Raw genomic sequence first — 25,606 nt, forward strand, 5'->3', positions numbered from 1 at the left:
CAGTTAGGAAAAGATGAGCAAATGAAACCCAAAATAAGTAGAAGAAAGGAAATAATAAAGATAAGAGTGGAGAGCAATGAAATAGAAAATGAACAAATTCAAAAGTCGTTTCTTGGAAAGGTCAGTAAAAGTGATGAACACCCCAACAGGACTGATTAAAGAAAAGAGGAAGCTCAAGTTATCACTGTCAGGAATGAAAGAAGGACTATCACTACAATAAAAGAGTAATAAGGAAATATGATAAATAATTTTATGCCAAAAATTCAGTAACCTGAATGATGGAGACAGATTCCTTAAAAGGTAGAAGTATCAAACCTGACCCAAGAAGAAATAGGAAATCTTGAATATCCCTATATCTGTTTAAAAATCGAATTTGCAATTAAAATCTTTCACACAAAGGAAACGTGAGGCCCCAGATGGTTTTCCTGGTAAATTTTATCAAACATTAAAATAAAAAGATTAAGCTTCCCCAAATTTTTCAGGAAATAAAGGAGTAGGGAATATTTTCCACCTCATTTTATGAGCCCAGCATAACCCTGATATCAAAATTAGACAAAGATATTATTAAAAAAGAATACTACAGACCCCTATCCCTCATGAACATATACTTGAAAATCCCCAACAAAATATTCACAAATGGAATCCATCAGTATATAGAAAGGACAATACATCACAACAAAATGGGATTCATTTTAATTTTACATTGGAAAATTATCAATATAATTCACCACATTAATAAAATAAAGGAGAAAATTATGTAATCATTTCAGTAGATGCAGAAAAAGCATTTGACAACATTCAATATCCATTTGTGATAGAAATTCTCATTAAAGTAGGAAAAGGGGAATTTTTCAGCCTTTTAAAGGACATCTATGAAAAATCTATAGCTAATATACTTAATGATGAAAGACTTAATGCTTTCTCCATGAAAACCAGTGCTATTCAATACTAGACCGGAGGCCCTACCCAGTGCAATAAAGTAAGAATAATAATTGAAAGACAGAAATATGGGAAAGAGAAGCAAACAGCCTTTTTTTTTTTTTTTTAGATGATATGATTGTAAATACAGAAAATCCTAATTAGAGAACATTACTAGCATTATTGAGTGACTTTAGCAAGGTCAAAGGATACGTGATCATTGTTCCAAAATCAATTAAAAAAATACACTTGGAAAAGTGAAATTGAAAAAAATTATTGTGGTACCATGAAAAAATATAAAATACTTGCAGATAAATTTAACGACAGTTGTGTGAGGCTTTTCTAATGAAAACTTTAAATCATTGCTGAGAGAAATTAAAGACCTATATTTGGATCAGGATGCCATGCTTGTGGCTTGGAAGGTGTGGTATTACTAGGATATCTGTTCTTCCCACATGGATCTACTGATTCACTGAGATCCCAAAGAAATTCCAGCAAACTTTAAAAAAATATATGTAATTTGACACAATGATTCTAAAATTTATGTGGACAATGCAAAACACCTAGAATAGCCAAAAGCAATTTTGTAAAAGAAAAACTAAACTGGAGGACGTATACCTGATTTCCAGATTTACTATAAAGCTACAGTAATGGCTTTGTAGGGGGACATTAGGATACATAGATAGATCAGTGGAACAGAATAGAAAGTCCGATAGACACGCACACACAGTCAGTTGTTTTTTGATCAGGATGCCTGTACAATTCAGGGGGAAAAGGATAGACTTTTTATGGTAGTGGAACAACTGGAAATAAATGTGGAACAGAATAAATATTGATTCCTATTTCATATCACATGCAAAAATTCATTTGAGATGGATCGTAGTCCTAAAAGCAAAAATTCTGTAATGCTTCTAAAAGAAAACATCCGGATACATTTGTGATCTGGCATAGGCAAGTACTTCTTTTTTCTAAAATTTTAAAAAGATTTTATTTACTTATTAGGGAGAGAGAGCGTGTGCCCATGAGCCAGGGGAGGGGCAGAGGGAGAAGCAGACTCCCCACTGAGCAGGGAGCCCAAAGCCACCCCAAATCCAGGACCCTGGGATCATGACCTGAGCCGAAGACAGACGCTTCACCGACTGAGCCACCCAGGCGCCCTGGGCAAATATTTCTTTGACAGGACAAAGAAAGACATAACCGCTACAAATCAATAAATTAGATTTTACCAGAATTAGAAATTTCTGCTCTTCAGAAATTTCCTAAGAAAATAAGTAGCCAAGCTATAAACTGGGAGAAAAATATTCATAGTTTATATATCTACAAAAGCCTTTAATGTATATAATGAAGTACAACACAAAACAAAGAACCCAATTAAAAATACAGGTTAAAGACTTAATGCATTTCACAAAGGAGGTTTAGGAGTAGATAATAAGTACATGAAAAATGTGCTTCACAGCATTAGTAATTAGGGAAATGCAAATTAAAACCACAAGGAGATACTGTTTGCAAATGAAAAAACTCAGATTTTCCACCTGTGTAAGGGAAGAACCGAAATCAGTGTGTTTCTTCCCTGTGAGTCTCCTTTGCTTCTCTCACAGAACATTTCACTCTGACATTTCTGGTCGCCACATGTGTGTGGGGTTTTCCCACAACAGCAACCAAGTCTGCAGCACTGGCTGGGTGTCCTACAGTTTGCCTCAGTCTGACACCGTGCAGGGGCAGGATCAGGTCCCATAGGTACAGGCTCGGTCCTACAAGACTGCCCCGCTCCCTACTTCAGCTGCCAGCCAAAGCCTCTCTTGTCACCTGGCTGGCTATGGATCAGAGGTTCCAACAACCCCCTTGGGTTCAGTAACTTGCGGAGTGGCTCACAGAACTCAGGGTAGCACTTAGTTTTACCCGTTTATTCGAGGACATGATAAAGGACACAGATGAACAGCCAGATGAAGAGATACATAGGGTGAGGCAAGGAAGGGTCCCGAGCACCAGAACCTCTGTGGAGTTGGGGTGCATCACTCTCCTGGTGTGGGTGTGTCCACCAAGCCGAAAGCTCTTTGAACTCCTTTCTGTTGGGATTTTATGGAGACTTTGTCATGTAGGTATGATGAATCATTAATTCCACTGCCAGCCCCTCTCCCCTCTCTGGAGGATGGGGCGAGGTAGGAATGAAAATTCCAAACTTCTAATCCTGGCTTGGTCTTTGTGGTGACCGGTCCCATCCAGGAGCCTTCCAGGGTTGTCTCTTTAGGTCGAGAGATGCTGCTAGTGTTCTTATCACTCAGGAAACTACAAGGGTCTTAGGAACTCTGTGCCAGGAGCTGGGGGCAGAGACCAAGATATGTATTTTCTATTATCTGACATTATTACACACCCCTCAGAATGGATAAAGTTTGAAAGACCACACAGTATATTAGCAAGTATGTGGTATAACCAGAATTCTCATATATTATTGGGGAAGCAGACAATGGTACAACCACTTTAGAAAGCTCTTTGATAGTCACTTACTAAATTAAACATACATCTGCCCATAACTCAGCAATGCTACTTCTTGATATTTACCCAAGATAGAAATGTCCTCGGAAAGACTTGTTGTATATGAATGTTCACGAAAACTTAATTCATAATAACTCTCAAACTAGAAACAACCCAGGTGTCCAATGAGGGAAGAATGGATAAACAACTTGTGGCATATTATTCAGTGAAATACTTTTCAGCAATATGGATGCCTGTAATCACATTGGCGAATCTCCAGAAATGCTGAGCAGAAGTCAGGCGTAAGAGAAAACTGCTTCATTTTATGTGTATGAAATACTAGACAAAACTAACCCGTGGCGATCGAAATCAGAGCAGTATTTGTCTGTGGAGGGGACTGATAAGAATGGCTCTAGAGAACTTGCCAGGGTGATGTTCTACATCTTGTTAGGGTGTGAGATACAAGGGTGTGTGCATTTGGTGACTCAGCCAACTGTATACTTAGGATTTGTGCATCTCAGTATTTGAAAATGACACTTCAATTAAAAGCAAAAAACAAAAAAACACCAGAAGGGCACCTGGGTGGCTCAGTCGGTTAAGCATTTGACTCTTGATTTTGACTCAGGTCATGATCTCAGGGTTGTGAGATTGAGCCCCACATTGTGCTCCACGTTCAGCTGGGAGTCTGCTTTGGATTCTTTCTTCTTCTCCCTCTGCCCCTCCCCCAGCTTGTGTGTGTGCTCTCGAAAGAAAGAAAGAAAGAAAGAAAGAAAGAAAAAGAAAGAAAGAAAGAAAGAAAGAAAGAAAGAAAGAAAGAAAGAAAGAAAGAAAGAAAAAAATCTTTGAAAATAAAAAGGCCAAAGAATAACAATAAAAATTATGTGTAAATCATACCATTTACTTTCATTGAATGGTGCCTCTGGTTTTCTGTCCTTGTTCTCAAAGCGCCTGTGTGTTTCAACAATCACTTGATAAGTATATGAACACTGTTTTTAATGAATTCAGCTCTTGGGCCCATAGAACAATAACTGTGACAGATTTTATTTCTGCCCGCTTGGTTTCCCTTGTCATGATGTTTGAAACAAGCCTAGAGTGAAATTCCTGAGACGTTATCAGATCTCATCTGAGGATTAATGTGTAACGTCTGTGGAGTACATTAGGCCCCTGAGCAGTTGGAGCCCCTAGAAAAAGTGTGGGGGCATGTGAGGGGCGCCTGGCTGGCTCACCTGGTGGAGCGTGCAGCTCCTGACCTTGGGGTTGTGAGTTCCAGTCCCACATTGGGTGAGAGATTACTTAAAGAAAAAATAAGCATCTTTAAAGAAAATAAAAAGAACATTTACTAGTGTTTCTTTTCTTTTTTCCTTTTTCCTTTGAAGATTTTATTTATTTGAGAAAGAGAATGAGAGCGAGAACAAGCGGGGGGAGGGACAGAGGGAGAGGGAGAAGCAGACTCCCCGCTGAGCAGGGAGCCCAACATGGGGCACAATCCCAGGGTGACTAGAGCTGAAGGCAGACGCTTAACCGACTGAGCCACCCTGGCGCCCTTTTTCTTGTCTTTTTCTTTTTTCTTTTTTCTTTCTTTTTTAATTTATTTTTTATTTTTATTTTTATTTTTATTTTTTTTAAAGATTTTATTTATTTATTTGACACAGAGAGACACAGCGAGGTTTGAAAGAACACAAGCAGGGGGAGTGGAGAGGGAGAAGCAGGCTTCCCGCGGAGCAGGGATCCCGATGTGGGGCTTGATCCCTGGACTCTGGGATCATGACCTGAGCCGAAGGCAGACGCCTAACGACTGAGCCACCCAGGCGCCCCTCTTTCTTTTTTTAATACAGAGAAGTTTAAAGAAGAAAACCAAAATGCCCCATAATCTTACCATCCAGATAGTTCACGTTGCCCTTTTAAAAATGAGTAATATATGCTTCTGGTAAGAGAATTCAATTGGTACAGAAAGTTATAGAGTAAAATATAAGCTTCATGCCCATCCTATTTTTCTCTAAAGATAAAACCCTATTAAGGGTAATATGTCCTTAGAGAAAAATTTGTTCAAATACCAAAATATATAATAATTGATGTAAACCCTTGAAAATATTTATACAAAAAGCAGTTTAGTGCACTACTTTGTAGCTTGATTTTTTCACTTAGTAGATCTTGAAGAAATTTCTAAATTAGCACATACCTTGTTCATTTTCAGAAGTCAGTTGTATATAGCTTCTTTTTTAAGATTTTATTTATTTATTTGACAGAGAGAGACACAGCGAGAGAGGGAACACAAGCAGGGGGAGTGGGAGAGGGAGAAGTAGGCCCGCTGAGCAGGGAGCCCGATGCGGGGCTCGATCCCAGGACCCCGGGATCATGATCTGAGCTGAAGGAAGACGCTTAACAACTGAGCCACCCAGGCGCCCCTGTATATATCTTTTCATTACATTTGTGTAGGTGTATTATATATTTAATGAGTTCCTTACTGATAACTATTTATTTATTTATTTATTTTTAAAGATTTATTTATTTGGGAGAGAGAGAGAGCAGGAGTGCGGGGTGGGGGTGCAGAGAGAGAGAAACTCAAGCAGACTCCGCACTGAGCACAGAGCCTAATGCAGGGCTCAGTCTCAGGACCCTGAGATCATGACCTGAGCCAAAACCAAGAGTTGGATGTTTAAATGCACACCCCAGGCGCCCCCCCAGATTTTATTTTTAAGTAATCTCTACACCCAACCTGGGGCTCAAACTCAGAACCCTGAGGTCAAGAGTTGCACACTCCACCAACTGAGCCAGCCAGGTGCCCCATGAGATGTTACGTTTCTTTGATTACATAATGTCTGATCCTTCCTAGACTGACAGTTTTTGGCCCTACTCCTGTCTTAGGAAGCAGCTGTATCTTCTCAGCCTTGGCACTATTGACATTTTAGGCTGGGTAATTCTGTTATAGGAGGCTTGGCCTGTGCATTATAGGATGCTTACTGGTGTCTCTAGACTCTACCGACTGGATAGACGCCAGTAGCACTCTCCTCCCCCAGCAGTAACAACTGAAATGGTCTCCACACATTGCCACAGGACCCCTGGAAGCGCAAAATTGCCTGTGGCTGAGGACCATTGATGAGAGAAGCCTTGCAGGTTCACACAAATGGCAGCTAGAGCCTCTCTCCCCACCCAGGAGCCGCTGAAGTCAGATGTCAGTGGTCTGTCCTCCATATCTTGGGTTTTGATTGGATGCAAAAAGAGAGGGAGCTTAGGGGATGGTTATAGGGGTATCTCATAGAGCCCAGGGAGTGCATCGAAGCTTTGTGAGCAACTGACTTGATAGCTGTCAGAAACCAAAGCAGCCCAGTACATATTCTGTTACACATTCAGCAAGTGTTTGTTGAATGCCTGCCATCTGCTAGATACTGTGGTGGGCACTGGGTATGTCATGTTGAAAAAAAGAGATGCTATTTGCCACCTCATGGAACTTAAGGTTTAAGGGTGACACATTTAGCAAATATGCTACTGAAGGAAAAGGACCAGCTATGAGAGTATATAAAAGGGGCCTGATTTAGAATGGAGATGGTAAAGAGGTCGTGTCCTTGAAGGCTTCTGAACCCCGAGCAGGCTTTTACTAGATTTGGGGAAGGGACTGAGGAGTGTTCCAAGTGCAGGGAGTAGTAGGTATTTAGGGTTGCAAGATACCAAGGTGGCAAAAATTCAGCTTTTCATGGAACTGAAAAGACAGCAATGTGATCAGAGAAGGAGAAGGAAAAGTGGATTTAGGGGTAGAGAAGTAGTCATGGGCCAGGTAACGTGGGGCCTTATAGGTAAGGAGTTGGGATGGCACTCAAAGTGAGCGGGAAGCTGTGCGAGGATTATAAGCAGACGAGTGACACCATCTGGTAACATCCCAGTGTGATAATTTTGACTGCCGTGCAGAGTATGTGTTGGAGGGAGGCAAGAAAGGAATCCAGGAGTCCTCGTAAGGCTATGTGGTAGTGTCACTGGGTGATAATGATATTAGGTTGATGACAGTGGCGGTAGAGGGAAATGGACATAACACAAAGGAATTTTGAAAGTAGCATTAACAAAAATCATTAACAATTTGAATGTGGATGGTAAAGAGGGGAAGGTGTGCCTGGCGACTTCCAGAATTCTGGGTTGAATGATGGGTTCAGTTGCCACTGCTGAAATGAGGACCATGGGGTGTGGAACGTCTGCGGGTGAGAACACAGAAGAGCAAGAGGTCAGCTTGACATATATTAAGTTTGAGATGCCCGTGAAATATCCTGTTAGATCAAGGAGATAATACAGCGCACACTCTGGTGTTGGAAATATGACTCTGCTACCCAGAGGAGAGGGGAGAGATTGGAGATTAAAGGTTGAGAATTGTCAGCACGTAGATGCTTAACGTTGTCTGGGAAGAGTGCATCTTGATGAGGGAATTGGATCCAGGGCTGAGCCCTGAGGAAATCTAACACGTAGAGGTCGAATAGAAGAGGAGCTGTAGGCAAAGAAACAAAGATGCTGGAGGGGTAGGAAGCAGATCATTAGGTGTGATGTCAGAGACCAAGCATTGGTTCCAAGGGCAGGTGGGAAGGGGCTGTAGTCAGCTGTGTTACTACTCTTGAGTGTCCTAGTAAGGTGGCTTTCTTGAGCCTCCTCCTGAGATCGACTTTTAAGGACTCCGATTTCTTATATACTAGCAGGAAAAGGGTTTTAGCCACCAGTGGAGATTGGGGCCCAGACAGGGAAAGGATCTTAAGAAAACTTGTAACCTGTTGGTTGAGGGCAGCTTTCTTAACTTTCTCTATAAGAAGCATAGCCCAGAAAAACTGTTCTACCAGTAAGCTCTCGGTACAGCTGACGCACGTTCAGCCTGGAGGGACTACGCTGTCAGGAGCAGCAAGGTGGAAACACGAACGCTTGCCTCATACACTCTACTGTTACTCTTTTCCTTGGTGGTGGAACGTTGCTGTCTGCTTCCTAAATCAGTACTACTACAAAGCGCTGCAGATCCGTGTAATTAGTCTCTCCTGTGCTTGGAATACGAATATCAGAATTTGAAAATTTGTATTTGGAGTGTTGGAGCAATTCTTCTGGGCATCTCTCTTTTTTCCAGTTCTTCCCTTTGCCTCTTCTTAAATCTGAGCAAAGATACTCATTTTGTTAGCAGTGCCAGGAAGCAGGCAGTTTCCATGGCAACTGACAGACCGGGTTTACTGTGGAAATTTCCGGAATTAACAGAGCTGCATTGCAGAAGGATGCATAAAGCAGTATTCATCTAGAGATCCTCACAGTACGGACACAGAAGAACAGTTGCAGTGATGTGCAGGGTATGTGTTCTGTTTATTTTCCTGTCTAAGGAGGATTACGAGTTACATATATAGATATGCTGAGGAGAGCGTACAGCGGCTTGAGGCATTTTAGTGTGTGCTGGCTTGATAAAATCAAGGAGGCTTAGGGGAAAGGAGGAATAAATAATTTGGAGAGAAAGACATGTCTGGTAGCATTGGGAGGAAATCAAGATTAAGATAAATGAAGAAGAATGTGGTAACGAAAGAAGGGGAGAAAACACACATCAAGCTAATTAGATAATAGAAGGTTCTGGGCACAAGGAGATATTTATTTATCAAAGGAAGATCTGTAGGCAGTGGCAGGGTTGGGGAATCAAGTTCTCATGTCCAGGAAGAGGAAATGGGTTAAGGTAATTAGCTGTTACTTGCTGAAGGATACGTAGATGGGAGGGATGCCTAGGGCTTCGAGCTTTGCTGCCTCCTTAGTGTATTTATTTACCTATGAGGTGAGAGAGCCACAGATGGGTTATCAGACCCCTGATTCCACTGCCTGTTGATTTGTGTGTGTGTTGTGGGGGGGAGGGGGTTGGGGATTAAGAATAAGCCAGAAATGTGCCTCGAGATTAAATTCTAGATACAAAACTGTAAGATTTGGGTACATGACTGGAGTTTCTTATCTCTTATCCAGATTTAAGACTGGAGAATAATTGTAAATTTGAAAGAGGAAGGATACAAAAAATGAATAGGTACGGTATAGATCATTTGAATGACAGGTGTCATTTAGATCGTGTACACAAACTACAGCTCAGGAGCCAAACGTGGCCCGCAGCTAGTTTTTGTCAATAAAGTTTTATTGGAACACAGCCACACCTGTTTGGTTGTGTAGTTGCTGCAGAGACTGGCTGGCAAAGCCTAAAATACTTACTGTCTGTTTCTTTACAGAAGAAGTTTGGTGACTCGTGGTTTAGATGGTGTATTGGATTCCTGCGGCTACTGTAACACATTAGCACAGATTTGGTGGCTTAAAACAACAGAAATTTATTCTCTTGCAATTTCGGAAACCAGAAGTCCAAAATCAGGGTGTTGGCAGGGTGATGCTTCTTCCAAAGGCTCCAAGGAGGATCCTTCCCTCCCTCTTCCAGCTCTGGTGTCTCCTGGCCTTCCGTGGGTTGTGGTAGCATGACTCTTGCCACAACCTCTGTTGCTGCCTCGGTCCTTGCTTGGCTTTCTTCCCTGTGTCTCCCTGTGTCTCTGTCTTCTTTTCTGTCTCTTACAAGGATGCTTGCCATTATATTTAGGGCCTACCCGAATCCAGGATGACCTTTTCTCAAGATCCTTATCTTAATGATATCTGTAAAGATAAGGTCACCTTCTGAGATTGCAAATGGACAAATCTGTTGTTGGGGGCGGATGGGGTCCCAGTTCGGCCCAGTGCATGTGGTGTTGAAGAACTGGGTTTTGGCTTCTCAGACCATATTCTGTGTCGAGAGTAGCTAGCTAGCTCCTGGCAAGTGTCCTTTGGAAATCTGTGGAGCATATGCTCTGCAGTAGACTTGACCTGCTGGAGAGGATGTTACACTCGCTTTTCAAGGGCAGAGTGGGACAGGCACGGTTAAAATCAGAGCAGACAGCCTCTGGGATGCAAACACAAGTAGCAGGGTAGAGGTAGACCTAGAACATCACAGGAGAAAAAGTACCAAAGTATTCACGGGAAACTGAGGAAGGCCAGGGTCTGATGCCTCATGCCAGTCTCTCCTTGGCTCCCACCCCCCAAACCAACACAGTGGATTTGGCATTCCAATGAAAGACAGTTGGCATCGACAGAATCAGAGTTCTGAGGAATGAGACTCTTGTCTCGATTATGGCAGTGGGGAGTATTTGTGTGGTTCAGAGTAAGTAGACTTCGTAAGCCGCGGAGGAGTGCCAGTGTAGGATGTATATAGCAGTCCACAGGGCTGTGAGTCTGAGCCTTGACTCTGGGTGCAGGGTCTGTGTCGTGGTGGGAGGATACAAACTGCCGGCCTGGGCCGGAGACATCTGTGGTGTTCTCCTATGAGCAGAGCGTCTTCGGACGCTGTGGTGACAGGAGTAGACATCTGTCCTTGCTTCCCTGGGCTGCTTCCTTTAGCACACCTGGGCGTATTTGGGAATGTTTAAGAAGTGATACACACCCACGGTGGAGAATATAGTAGAAGACAAGGGGTTCCAGCGTGGATGCCGGACCTGCAGGGAAAACCCTCTTTATTCTGTCATTTGAGGGACCCTGGCCTGTTGCCCATATCCTCACCTGTGCCCCTTAAAAGGAAACCTCTGATTTAGACTCTGTGGTGATAATTATCAGAAGAGTTAAGCAAAAACGGTTAGAAGTGGATCCACATTAGGGTTCACCAAGAATAAGCAGTACCAAACTAGCCTAGTATACATTAAAACAAACAAACAAAACATGTTGCTGGGACTGTAGATCAGGAATTTGCCATGGACTGGGTGTTTCTTCATTTCAGCATCTGTGGGTCCCCAGGAGGAACAGTAGGCCCAATCCAGGGTTTTCAGGCAGAGTTTCCTGAAGGACAAGACTGGATGAAGTCTTTATTTCCTTTCTGATTGCATTCTGTTAGTCTCTGACAATGTGCATCTTGGACACCAAACTGAAAGGTCCAGAAGCTGTGAGGATGAAAGTTTTCTTCTTTTTCCCTTTCACAGAATATTTTGCTTATTAACTACCACACATGTTGAATTGTATGCTTTAGCTTAGGTAGCTTCACAGAAAAATTCAAATTCAACTGCAATTAGATTTTAACTTTGTATTTTTCTCTTGTCATCTAGAGTATACATAAGGAAATAGAATGAGTTAAGGTTTAAAGCATAGACTGGTATTAAATTAAGCTGGTTTGATTGTAGTTCATCCAAGCTAAAACTTAAGCACTATAAGAGGTTCAAAAATACCCTCAGTTTCAAGTAGGTATATTACATAAAATAGCATGTGTTCCTAAATGTGTCTGTTAATAAAATTTATTTCTATAAAATCTTTTTTTCTCATTGACTTGTTTGGATAAATGTCTCCCCCCTCCCCCCAGAATAATAAAAGTAAGCTTCAGAATGTTTCATAGTTATGTGTTTAAAAGACAATTCACGTAGCTTCACGTTGGGAATGAAAAGTAATTAAGACTCTTGCTTCTTATTTGCTTCAGGGACTAAAGTTCTGACTTTGTAAAAGCAATTTCAGATTTATAGTACAAAATGATGTAGGAGTAGCAGCATCTTGCTAAAATATTTATTAAGAAACAAGGATGAATATATGAAACACAGAAAATTAAGACAATTTGATCCTAAACTCTATATAGGATCTCTGTAGGAATAAAGAAAAATTTGTAGAGGGTTTCTCTTAATAGCATTTCTTTTTTTTTTTTTTAAGATTTTATTTATTTTTATTTATTTGACACAGAGAGAGAGATAGTGAGAGAGAGAGCACAAGCAGGGGGAGTGGCAGGCAGAGGGAGAGGGAGAAGCAGGCTCTCCATGGAGCAAGGAGCCCGATGCGGGTCTCGATCCCAGGACCCCGGGATCATGACCCGAGCCGAAGGCAGCTGCTTAACCGACTGAGCCACCCAGGCTCCCCTCTTAATAGCATTTCTGCAGACCGCGGGAGGAAAGGTGGCCTCTTCTGAGCCACTGGTTTCAAAGACAGAGCACCTTTACCCCTTCCTTGCCCTCCCCGCTCACTGGTAACTACTGGAAAATAACCATGGGGAGGGATGGGAGGAGGGAGGCGAGATGGATGCAGGCACACTGTATTTGGGCAGGGTGATCATTCTGAGTAGTGTTGTGGGTGGACAGAGAAGGGTCGTAGTAGCGATATAGACAGGATTATATTCTTATATTTGCTACTGTCAGTTGAAGAGTACAGTATTTGAGAACAAGGAGATCAGGAGAGGAGAATTTGCCTTTGGAGCAGGGCATGCTCTGATTGGTATTAGGCTGAGCCCTGAGGGCCTAGAACTATAGACGTGGTTTGAACTATAGACACATGATAGACAAATCCCTTTCACACAAGAAGAGTGAGAAAGACAATCTCTTTCTTTTTTCTCTTTCCTATCAATTTTATTGAGGTATAATTAACATACAATAAGCTGTGGATAGTTGAAGTGTACAATTTGCTGAGTTTTGACATACACACACCTGTGAAACCATCGCTACGGGCAAGATACTGAACATACCCATCACCCCAAAGAATCCTCCTACCCTGCTGTAGCTTTTCTATCTAGATGTTTGACTTGGTTCTTTTTTGCATATTCCATGTTTGTTTAACGTATTCTCTCTGTCCTTTAGTTTCTTGAACACTCAGAATACAGTAATCAACACAGTTTCAATGTCCTTGTCTACTAATTCTAGCATCCCTGTCGTTTCTGAATCAGAACTGAGTGATTTTTCTCTTCAGTTTGGGTCGTGTTATTTTGCTTCTCTGCATGCTGGGTGGGTTTTAGGTTGTAGGCCAGACGTTGGGTGCTGGATGTTTTTGCATTCTTTTTTTTTTTTTTTTAAGATTTTTATTTATTTTTTTTGAGAGTGAGAGAGCATGAGCAGGGGGAGGGGCAAAGGGAGAGGGAGAAGCAGACTCCCCGCTAAGCAGGGAGCCCGACGTGTGGCTCGATCCCAGGACCCTGAGATCGTGACCTGAGCCAAAGGCAGACGCTTAACTGATTGAGCCACCCAGGCGCCCCTGTTTTTGCATTCTTATAAATATTTTAAAGCTTTGCTCTTCAGTTAAGTTACTTGGAAATAGTTGGATCCTTCGGGTCTTGCATTTGAGCTTTGATGGGTGTTCTGAGCCTGGGTATTTTCCACTTTAATCCTTTTGGATGGTTCTTCCCCCAGTCTTGTGTGGGTTCTTTGTAAGAGTGTGCTGACCAAGGATATCTGTGGGGTTCTCTTTCTGTGCAGCTCTCTCTTATCCGGTACTCCGCCTCTCGGACTCTAGCGACCTTGGTCTCCTCAGGTGCCCAGATCCATCTCAACACAGGAGTACTGCCAGGGTCCCCTGACCCCATCACAGTCTGTGAGCCCTTCCAGACAGGAAGCTGGGGGCAGTTAGAGGGCTCACCTTGTGTATTTCCTGTCTGTCGGTGTTCACTGCCCCTTTGTTGTCTGTTGTCCAGTGTCTTCAAGACCGTCTCATGTTTTGTCTGTTTTCTGTAGCTGTTTCAGGTGTGAGAGTGAGTCTGAGAGATGCTCTGCAGTGGCCGCAGCACGAGAGCCACACGGGTCCTCCTTGTGAGATAGGAGTAGGAATTCGGGAGCTTGGGAGCCACATCTGCATGACTTTGAGAAAGAGCATCTGTGAATGTGATATTTTGCAGCTTTCCTAATAGAGTAGAAGACATCATGGTATTTATAAAGAAAGGATTGGCAAGTCTCGAGGAGAGAGCAAATGTGGATAAATGGGGAACAGGATTGCTGATAGGGTGATAGAAGAGAAAAGACGCCGTTGTCAGAAAACTGAAAATGCTGTGGTGGAATGAAGCCCACATCGCACGTGGAAGTGAACTTAAATGATACTGCGTGACAGCAAAAGAAAAGAATGGAATGGAGTGATGGATTTGAAAGTATACACACATTTCTGAATTTTTTAAAGAAGATTTTATTTCAGAGAGAGAGCGCGCTGCGTGAGTGCACGCGGCGGGGGGGGGGGGGGCAGGTAAGGGGCAGAGGGAGAGAGAGAATCTCAAGCAGACTCTGGGCGCACATGACCCTGAGATCATGACCTGAGCCAAAGTCAAGAGTCCGACGCTCAACCAACTGAGCCGCCTAGGCGTTCCCTGAATTTTTTACATGTATAAATACATAAATAGAATGGGGAGGTAGACAGCGCCCTGGAGAAATACTTACAATGCAGGACCAAGAGTCGATCTGTAGGTTAATAAAGGACTTCTGTCAGAAGTAGCAACAGCAAAACAGACTCTGGGCAAGGGGCTCAGGGGTGTTCCCTCAGGCAGTTAACCAGCGAAGAAACGCTTGTTCACCAGATGGCAAAAAATGTCCGACTCTGAGGGTAAGAAATCGGAATGCAGCTTAGAAGAGTGATGTCACCCTTCTCACCTTTCAGGTTGGCATGAGGGAAAGGGTGCTGTGGCCAGGGCTCCGTGGGCACTCGCTGCTGGTGCCGCTGACTCGGGGCCGACTGGCTGAGCCTCACGGCAGTAACCACATGCACCAGGTCATGGCTAAAAGGTCAAAAACATACGAAGTGAAGTCTATCAAGCAGTGGGTGTGAGATCTCGTTTTGTATCCTCGCCACGTAGTACAGAAAGATACAAAGGGTATGTGCTAAATTGTTGAGAGTGGTTTGCTCTGGATAGTGATTGAGTTTTCTGATTTTCCTTTACCTTTCACCTGTGTGGCTTTAGGAGGGATTTAGGATGACACGGTCTGGTGGGAAAAGGAGGTTTGCATACGTGTCCTGCTGCTGGATTGGCACACAGAACACTGGGTTTAGCAGAGGGTGGGGGTGGAGGGTGGGGCTAGAGCTACCCCAGGTAAACTTGGCTGTGCCAAGTGTAATTCTTCGGAGAACAGGTCTGCGTACCTATGCGCAAAGCCCCGGGCTGCTGTGTTAGACACTTCAGATGGAAATAAAGCTTTTCTCGGTGCCCAGTCTGATGAGTGCTCTGAACATTATGTCACAACTTTTTGTTTTTTGGGGGGAATCTGTAGGATTTCAGAAATTAATAAATCAGTCTGGGTCAGTGAAAGGATGATAGCTGAAACGCAGTGGCCACGAGTCAGTGTTCACTAAGTAGTAACTGGACAAATCGGTCATTTCTATCCGGAGGATTGGCCATCAAAGAAGGTACACGAAGGACTTCTGTGCAAACACGTGGGCTCAGAAATTACAGTTTTCAGGTTTTCATGTAACAAGATAATTCCCTGATTTCAAAAAGTAATTTCTGTGTATCGAATTGTGTCTTAATAAGGTCTGTACTGCGTAGATTTGAGCATTCTACCCATCATTTTACATGTTTTGTAAAAAACACACCTATTCCACTTATTTGTGATGCCCATAGCATCTGTGTCTGTTGTTTCTGTCTGTGTGTGTGTGTTGTTTGCCCTAAGTGTGGAACTGCTGGTCTCTGGGAACACGAAAGATTAGGTATGGGATTTAGACGGGCCGTAAGAAATCAGGGATACCCAGGCTAAGGATTTCATTCAGGAAGTCTTTTTGTCCTGTTTGTAACTGGCCTGTGGGTCTGAAGCCAGTCAGCATCATTGGTCGTCAGCTAGTAAATGCTCGTAGCACTTCCCGGTCATCGTGACGACCAGACTGTGGCCTGTGGCCAGTTCCCTCCCTCCCCTCCACTTCCAGATGCTGGATACCTCCTTCCATGACAGTCCCTGGGAAATAAAATAGCGTTAGGGGCTCTCTTAGCTGGAAATGAGTCAGTTTGCATATAAACAACATGAAGACAAATGAGGGCTTAAATAAGATAGTTTATTTCTTTCTGGAGATGGGCAGGCCTAGGGGTGGCATAATGGCTTCACGGTCATCAGAGTCTAGAGAGCTTTAATTTCTCGCTCCCTCATTCTCAGTACATGAGTTCCCTTCTCAGGGGCCTTGAGGGTGGCTGGAACTCCAGGCAACAAGGAGAAGGGGGGAAAGAAAGAAAAAAAAAGACCTTCCTTCCAACTGAGTCAGCTCCTTTTAAATACTCCATTTTATTACTGCTTCTAACTGCAAGGAAGTTTGACTTCTTTGTCTGCTTGGGCCATCATAACAAAATACTACACATTGGGTGGCTTAAACAACAGAAATTTATTTCCAGTAGTTTTGGAGGCTGGGAAGATCAGGGTGCTGACAAGGTGGGTTTCATTCTGAGGATTCTTCTCTTGGCCTCCATCTTGCTAGGTGCTTGCGTGACCTTTGTATGAAGTGTGTGGGTGGGGGAGAGACTCCACTGGGGACAGCTGTGTGGTGTCCTTATAAGGATGCTAATCCTACATCAGATCAGGGCTCCATCCTTATGACCTCATTTAACCTAATTACCTCCTTATAGGCCCTGTCTGCAATTCAGTCACACTGGGGGTTAAGGCTTTGACATGAATTTTGGCGGGAGGGGGGAGGGCTCAGGCGCAGTTCATTGCATAGCAGTTGGGAAGTGTAGCGTGTTAGCTGGGTGTATTGCTGCCCCAGCAAAGGAAGACCCTATCAAGAAGAAGAGGACGGGTGTTGGGTGGCAGCTGGCCCAGTTCCCCTGCTGGATCATCCGGTGCTTGAAGTTGGAGCCCTATGGAGTATTCACTGAAAGCAGCTCGGGATCCTCTGTATAAAATTATCCATAGGGAACTGGGAAAGGGAGAGCAATTTAGAAGTTACTGCTGATAAAACACAGCTCCTCTTCTCAAGAAAGTGATATCCCAAAGAGAAGTCAGGAAACCTTTTTTCTCCTTAAGAGTGTAGCCAAAGGCAGTTTTAAATTGCTGCTGGTTTTTCCTTTTTCCCGGTCTTCTTCCTGAGTGTGTTTTCTGCTGTTCATTTTTTTTTTTTTTTCCCTCTAGGCCTGCTATTTAGTTTAGGACAGAACTTGTATCTTAGGACAGAAATCGCCATCAGCAGCCTGCACATTATCTCCTTGTTGCCCTTGAGACTCTTGGTGAACTTTTTCTAGAAGTGGAATAAACCGGGACTTTGAACCTACAGGTATAACTCAGGTCACCAACAGTATTTGTCTTTTGTGCTTCCGTGAAATTCTACAGGGGGGCTAAAGGGAGTTGGTTGTAGGCTCTAGGTTCAGTTGCAGAGCTCTGAAACTCTCGGCTCCCGGAAGCTCTTAGGTCACATGGAAATCGTTTATTCTCTCCGAACTCTGGGAATTGCATGCTTGCATTTCGTTTTCTTACTATCCAATACTTTGTTAACATTTTCGGAAGTTTTGGGTTTTGGTTATATGGAAGTCTAGTTAAAAATGAAAAAGTCTCCTTTCCATTTGTGTTTGGCACCAATTGAGAGAGATGCAGGAGCCAGACATAGGGAGATTATAAGATTTACCATATGCTTTTTTTTTTTTTAAATAATTTATTTATTTGAGAGAGAGAGAGCTCACCTGTGTGCTGGGGTGGGAGGGACAGAGAGGGGGAGAGGGAGAGAATACCAAGCAGACTCCCCGCCTGAGGTGGAGCTTGAAGCAGGGCTCGATCTCATGACCTGAGATCATGCCCTGAGCCTGAGCTGAAACCAAGAGTCAGACGCTTAGCCAACTGAGCCACCCAGGTGCCCCAAGATTTAGCATATTTTTTTTTTAAAGATTTTGTTTGTTTATTAGAGAGAGAGAGAGCATGAGCGGGGAGGAGAGGGAGAAGCAGGCTCTCCACCGAGCAGGGAGCCTGACGTGGGGCTCGATCCCAGGACCCCGGGATCATGACCTGACCCAAAGGCAGATGCTTAACCATCTGAGTCACCCAGGCTTTCTTGATAAAATTGGAAATGTAGCTCTGCATTTGAGGCCAGAATAGTTCGCTAACTCCTCCTGGCCTCACATACGTAATTAGACTTACCCATCCCTTGAGTGCAGCCTCTTAAAAGGGACAGCCAGAGCATATGTACCGTCTCTGTAGGAAGGCTGGCTTTAAAAGAGGGGAATTGAACGGACTGTGTTCAGTTTCTTCTTCCATATTCACTGGTCAGTCAGTAAGGGCTCAGGTGAGAGACCCGATCCCTCTCCATGGAAAGGTGAAGCATGGGGTGGTGTGGTGGGGGGAGTGTTCCCGTAAACAATTGGGAGAGGTAAGCCCTAAAATCTTTAATTTTTTTTTCAGTCATTCATGTGGTATCCCTTTACAAAGCCAGGGAATAGAGTCTTTTGAAAAGGAACGTGAACATACTAACCACAGGGGACATGGACCCAGCCTATTTATGTTCATCGGCGAATCTGGTAGAAAGATGCAGCATGTCCATGAATTGATTTTCCAAATTTGATTCGAATCAATTAATAAAGTTTATTGTGTTTGGTTCTTGTTAGGTTTTAATCCTTTGTGTTGGTGTCTGTAGATTTCACCGAAGTTTATTATTGCCACTAAAGTTCTACTTACCTTTATATGGGAGAAAATATTTTAATGGTGACATCAGTCTGTATCTGAACAGCTTCCTTGGTGGTAATGTCTATCCCCAAATGCTATTCTTGGAAATACTGTGTTCAACAGAGGTGCCCTTTCAACCTGATCTGTGATCCGTAGGCATTAAAAAATATAAGTGTATAGCTAACTTTTTAACTGGAATGTGTATCATATGATAGTCTAATTACAAGTCCTGTTACAACAAAGACCACTCTAACTTGTTTTCATATTAAAGACCCCTAAATCCAGAGGAGAATGTTACCCATTTTCTTAGGGACTTTTCTGTGTACGTGGTTAGATATGGGGCTGGGGATTGTGCTCCTGTATGAGATTTGGGTGAATTTGAGACTTGGAACCTTAGTCTCTTGCTTGTTTCCTGAATAGAGCCCAGCAGAGGGAATGGTGAGATGTCTGGGTTAAGAACTGCTCATGTGGAGCACATAGATTTCAGAAGGATGAGCGTGAGAGTAAATGTAAGGTCATAGGCTGAACTTAGTTACTGGTGAGGCAGAGGCATTCGAGCCAACTTAACAGTTTTGTGGAGTTGAGCTGAACTAATTTTCAGGTAAGAAATTAATAATGAAATCTGGGAGGTTTTGATCCTGTCTAGTAGAAGTAGAACTTAAATCCCGTTTGACACATTCGCCCCAAGATAAAAAATTGCAGCCAAGGTTTTGGACACTCAGTACAGTTGCCTCAGTGACTGACTGCTCTAGCGTAATGGTGAGGGGTCAGGTCAGGCTTCTAGGTGCGGCCACCACGGTGGTGCGTCTCTGTCCCGTCCTTCTTTGGAAGCCATCAGGGCTGGACTAACTCTTAAAGCAAGAACTGTGAGTTTGGACTCAGTTTCACAGGAAAGATTGCCAGCCTGATATGAGTGGGGACTCCATGAACATGCCTTCATGATGGCATACCCATAGCATGTTTTTCTGTGGTTTTCACAACTTTTTCTGTTAAATGAGAAGATGGACTCTGGGGAATAGCCACATTCTGCTGTTCATCTTTTGTTTTAGCAGCTTTATTGAGATATAATTCATGTGTCATATGGTTTACCCCTTAGACTCTACAATTCAGCTGCTTTTCCTATATTCAGAGTTGTGCGTCTGTCAGCTTACTCAGTTTTTGAACATTTGCATCAGCCTAAGAAGGTAACTCTCATCCCTTAGCCGTCAACCTGTTCACTTGAAAAAATAAAAGGACCTCATCCAGAAATTACACAGTAGACTACAGTAAGCCAAGCTATTAGTAGAGATATTCCGTAATTCTAAAAATTGATCTTACAGTAAAAGTTAATATTATAACTGTTGTTATTCTGTGGCTTATATAATAGTGAAATACTCCATGTCTCAGGAATGCTGGCAGCAGATGCTATCAAACACAATGTATTCATGAGAGCGACATCCTTTGCCATATTCTGTTGGTTAGAAGCAAGTTGCAGGTGCAGGTCTTGTCCCCACTCCGAGAGAGGTGCTTACACAGTGCTGTGAACCCCAGGGAAGTGCAGCTCATGGGGAGCACCTTAGAGCCTGTCTGCCACATCCCATGAATTAGTGAATAATGTAAAAATGTTGCTTCCAATTTTTTTTTTAAAGATTTTATTTATTTATTTGGGAGAGAGAGAGCACACGTGCCAGGATGAGTGGGGGGAGGGGCAGAGGGAGAAGCCGACTCCCCGCTGAGCAGGGAACCCCATGCAGGGACCCTGGGATCATGACCTGAGCCAAAGGTAGACGCTTAACTGATTGAGCCACCCAGGCGCCCCAAAATGTTGCTTCTAATTTGCACGTAATTTAAACTAACTTTTTTTCAGCTACCCTCAGCGATTGGCCGGTGCTGTATATTTTACGAGTGATTAAACTGAGGCACAGAGATGGTGTTTACATGCCAGTGATCATAGAACAATAATTATTGCAAATGAACTCCTTTGTGTTAGGATATTTCTATGTCATGAAAAAGATTGCTAAGAAAATTAGTCACTAGGCTCGACTGGTGGAAGTATGTTGTAAACAGAAAAGAACTTGTGTGAAAAAAAGCTGGTATTATGACTTACTATGATCTGGGAATCTGGCATTTGGAATGCTGGTTCACTACGTGGTTATTTAGACAAAGTGTATTAAGTCTTTGAACTATAACCCTGAATCATGGTTATTATTAATACTAGTATATTACTATAATTCTGGGGAAATGATTTTAAAATTCTGAATATTTTGAGAACCTTAAAAATAGCTACAAAAAACAGTTCTGCTAGCCTGAGAAAACATTTCTAAATTTCGGAAGAAGAAAAATAAATAACCAAGCATGTAAATTTTTCTTACTTGTATTACCAGATCAGATTTTAAAGAGTCTGACTATTTAATATGAAATTGACAAAAATGTAGATTATCGTCAGTGGAATCTTTTTCTCTATGTATCTTGCACTCTTTAGTTAGGTACAGTTCATTTCTACACATTGGTGTCTGGGGGGCGGGAGGAGAGAGGAATGAGATTGTTTTTACATTTTTCATTGGATTTGCTTTTTTACAAAGCATGGTTACAAGTTAATGCTTTGATCTCCAGGTTGGAATTTAATTTAATGAAAATCCGTTAACGAGATTTTTGTCCACGAATCATTTGTTCTTCACCTCATCGCTATGTCTAGGCTGACGGGTTCAGTTTTGATTGGTACATAACAGTTTTTCTCCTAGATCCAGCTGCCATACATTTAACTGTCCCCCTACCTCAGCGTGGCATTAGCAGGAACAGGGCAGTATGGTAAGGTGCTATTTCCCAGACTTTGCCAAAACCGCCTGGGGATCTTTAAAAATACTGTTTTTTGACTCCTGTTCCCAGATACTCTGATTTAATTGCTATGAGATGATACCTGGGCACCTGGATTTTAAGAATCTCGCCACGTAATTCTAATGTGCAGGAGAGTTCAGGAGCAGCTATATTAAGGATGGAGGGCCTGGGGTCATTAATGTCGGGTAAGGTAGGATAAGAACTTTTTGGAAATGAGGTTCATAGCTCCTGGGATTCTGCACTTGATAACGCAGTTTTGCAAAGTTTGAAAAAGAGCTTGTATTTGGAAATGAAAACTGGTCTACAAATTACTTTCTTCGATAACTGGAAACTTGGTTTTCTGAATCTCATTAAAGCTGTGTTTATTGACTCCCTAAGTTTAGGCCTTTCTTAATGAGTTCAGTGTGTAAAAAACCAAGACGACGTAAACAAAAAACTCCAAAAACCTGGAGGTCAGACTGTGTTAGCAACTTGAAAAGCAGATTTTCCCACGCATTCATCAGTGCTAGCTATAAGAAAAAAGTCAAAACCTATTTAAAATGTGGAAAAATTGCTTCCCAATATTTTAACAGAGAGAGACTGAGAACACACAGCATTGAATCGTCAGGAAAACTGAAGATCTCCCCTGAGCAACACTGGGATTTCACTGCGGAGGACTTGAAAGACCTTGGAGAAATTGGACGAGGAGCTTATGGTTCTGTCAACAAAATGGTCCACAAACCAAGTGGGCAAATAATGGCAGTTAAAGTAGGTGAAGCCCATCATTCTTTTTGGCGCTTTCCTCCATTAGGTGCAATTCTCGGTGCAGTGATACCCCTGTCGTTCTGTTCTTGCGTGTGTGGTAAACATGGGTGTTGGTAAAACTGTTTCTCCAAGTCCCTTGGGGGCGTTTTGTACAGAGGTGGTTGTTGCTGTTGCTCTGGACCCCGAGTGTGACGCACGCGTGTTCACCGCCCCTTTGCCGTGATGCATTAACGTGTTTTAAACTTCAGGCCCTTCCAGTGCCAAGGTGAGTTCAGGCCGGGCGGCTGCACCCCTGGGAGCAGGGCAGTGCTGCCCTGAGCCAGGCGGGGAGCTGGAAGAAGAGGCAGTGCACTGGGTTGGGCAAGGTGCGGGGCTAGGGCTAACAGCAGTCTTACTGAAGGTTTCCCGGAAACCACGCACATGCTGTTGCCACTAACCTCAACCTTACTCGGTCCTGACCGGCTCGGCTCCTGTTTGTTTATGTCATCTCCACGCAGTACTGCCCTGTTCCCCGGTTTGAAAGTTGTATCGAAATGCACACCTTGTGATAATGCTGTCACCTTCTGTCCTTACTGTGAGTGCCATGCCACTTAATATGTTCGTTTAAAAAAAAAAAAAAAAGTCAAGAATGGCCAGAAATGGAGACTGGCCCGTACACTGTACCTGGCAGGCTGATGTGGGTACCTGTTATGAACTGATTGGTCTCCACCCGACGCCTGTGGGCCCATGTAGTTGTAATGTGTTCACCTGTTTGTTTAGATGTTGAACAGATGTTTGCAGTGTGTAAGATGTTACGGGAGAATCGACAATGTCGGGGGCGGCAGTTTAAAAAGAAAAAGGGCAAATGAGGTATATCCATTCCCTTATCAACTTAAAATCCTTAGGGGAACCAGTAATGCCTCTACACAATTGAGAATGGGTCTATAGACAGTGTGAGCTAATCAGCTTCCTGTCAGTGCCCTATTTGGAGAGTTTGTCACAGTGACCTAGGGATAGGGGAGGAGCCTCAGTTTCGTAATTGACTTTTGGGAGGGGATTTGTATCACGTTAATATGAAATGTTATCTGTGCTGAACTTTATTGTGAGCAAAATGTTACTCTGACTCTTTTTGCCTCCTTCATTGTTGAGCATTTCTGTTTGCTGGGTCATATGAAACTAATAAGAAATTAATGATGGGGGAAAAATTTTATGATTCTCCTTACGGGTTCTTAACCTTGTTTTTGGTCATAGTTGTTTTGCAATGTGCTGACACCCATAGACTTTTTCTTAGGATGACGCATACATAGACAAGATTTTGCACAGAACTGGTGCACCTCTAAGGAAGCAGAGGCTAAGGCCTCTGCTCTGGATTATCTGTTGAAATAAAAAAGTGTTTCTCTTGCAATGTGGAATGATTTCTCTATTTTTATTTTATGCCACTGCAGTGTAAGTGGAAAGTTACTTTATTTAGATTTTTTTGGATGAGTGTTGTATTGCTCCTATGTACTGTCTGCACGTGACATCTGCTTTTCCTTGGCTAGGTCTTAAGGGAGAGTTAGCCTATGTAACTAAAGTTCTAAACTTTTTTCCAGATACTAGGGAAAGAACTTTTAAATAATTATGTACTGCTTTTTTCAGTCTGTGCTCTCTGCTTTACTATGTTGATCAACATCATAATCTGTTTTAGTAATCTGGATAGACTTGAGCCATGGTCAGTAGGTTTTTAAGATAAGGAAGGGGGACTTCATTGTGACTTGAAAAAAATTTTTCTTAATTTGATAACATTTGGAACTGTGTAATGCTTACTCGAGTTTTGAAGGAATTTAAGAGTGAATATAGGGAATTGCTGTCTGCCACTTGTAATTTGAACTCATTTTGAGAGCCCTGTTGGAATGCCTTTAAAATCCCAGCTCTTAAGAAGTACTTCTGAGGTGGACATGGGACCTACAGCCTGGTAACTGTCACATCTGTGCCCACCCATGGATACTGTCAACCTTTCTTCATCACCTTGACTTCCTGAGCAAGCATGGTAGTTTAGCATGGGGAGGGTGGTGATGGGACATATCCACCAGCATGTCGGTGGGGCATAGCACTGGATTCCATGACATCATATAATACTTGAAGAGGGTTTCTTCCTTAATATACATTAGAGTTTGATACCAATCTGATGATTGATAGATGACATCTACTATTTTTATTTATTTATTTATTTTAAAGATTATTTGAGAAGGAGAGAGAGCACAAGCAGCAGGGAAGGGCAGAGGGAGAGGGAGAAGAAGGCTCCCCACTGAAAAGGGAGCCCAGTGCGGGGATCGATCCCAAGACCCTGGGATCATGACCCGAGCCAAAGGCAGACGTTTAACCGACTGAATCACCCAGGCGCCCCTACAGTTTTTAAATGTGTATCTTGTTGGTCTCTCTGAAAAAGCTTAGTCTTTTGTCACATCTGAGAGAGTTTGTTCCTTTATCATGTAGGCCCACGAATCAGAATGATAAGTACACACACAGGGGCAGTGTGTGGTTAAGGAGTTCTGTTTGACATTTTCCATGTAGACAGTTTGATGACTAAGCACCCGCCGTGTTTAGCTTTGAGATAAGGACTATAGAGATTTAAAAGAGTGGGAGGCAGTGGTTCACACTCCTGTGAGTTTTCCATTGTTGTTGGTAAAATGGGAAACGCATTTGGAGTGCCTCTATACTAGTGTTTTAATATGCGCTTTAACAGGGAAGGATTACTTGATTAGATATTAAGCTTATCTTGGAAGTACATTATCCTTAAGGTTTACTTGCAGTATCTGTACAGAAGTGAACTGTGGCATTAGCCTGATTTTTATTATTCTTTTTCTTCCTCATTTTTAATTTTGAGGGAGCCCTTTCCCCCCAAATTTATTTTGCCACGTAGAAGAAATGCTTGAAAAGATGATTTGTTAGTTACCAGAAACAGTGATCTCCAAGACGTAATTTAAAAACCAGTTAAGATCTAATAAGTCAGATTCAGCAAGATAACACACAGCATATGTAAGAGTTGTACTTACAACAATTTCATGACCTTTGGCCCGAGGACAGTTCTTCAAGCTGCCAGTGAGGTTCTGCATTAGGCCCTAAGACGGGGAAAATTTTGAACCTTCAGTTTTAATTGCACACGCCTGGGGAAATAGGTCTTAACTCTTCTGCGAGTGGGAGGGAGTGTTATGACTGGTTTGTCTAACTGCTTGAATGACTGAGTCATGGGGCTGTGGAGGGCAAAGCCATTCCTGCCGTAGCATCTTCTGAAGCTCAGGAAGGACGACCCTTGACTCTGGTTGGGAACATCAGGCTTCGCTCAGCATCCTCTGCAAATAACGTTTATTTAA

General features: G+C 42.8%; 1 protein-coding gene across 1 annotated transcript in view; it reads left to right on the forward strand.

The window, feature by feature from the left end:
* The window catches only part of MAP2K4 (mitogen-activated protein kinase kinase 4), a 132,843-nt gene that overhangs the window by 39,322 nt on the left and 67,915 nt on the right, over positions 1–25,606 (forward strand). Inside the window, exon 4 of the mRNA XM_032431939.1 lies at positions 22,103–22,277. Within this exon, the coding sequence (XP_032287830.1) occupies positions 22,103–22,277 (175 nt within the window). The remainder of the gene's footprint in view (positions 1–22,102; positions 22,278–25,606) is intronic.

This window comes from Phoca vitulina, unplaced genomic scaffold (genome assembly GCF_004348235.1).
Source record: "Phoca vitulina isolate PV1807 unplaced genomic scaffold, GSC_HSeal_1.0 scaffold47, whole genome shotgun sequence".
Classification (NCBI taxonomy): Eukaryota; Metazoa; Chordata; class Mammalia; order Carnivora; family Phocidae; genus Phoca; species Phoca vitulina.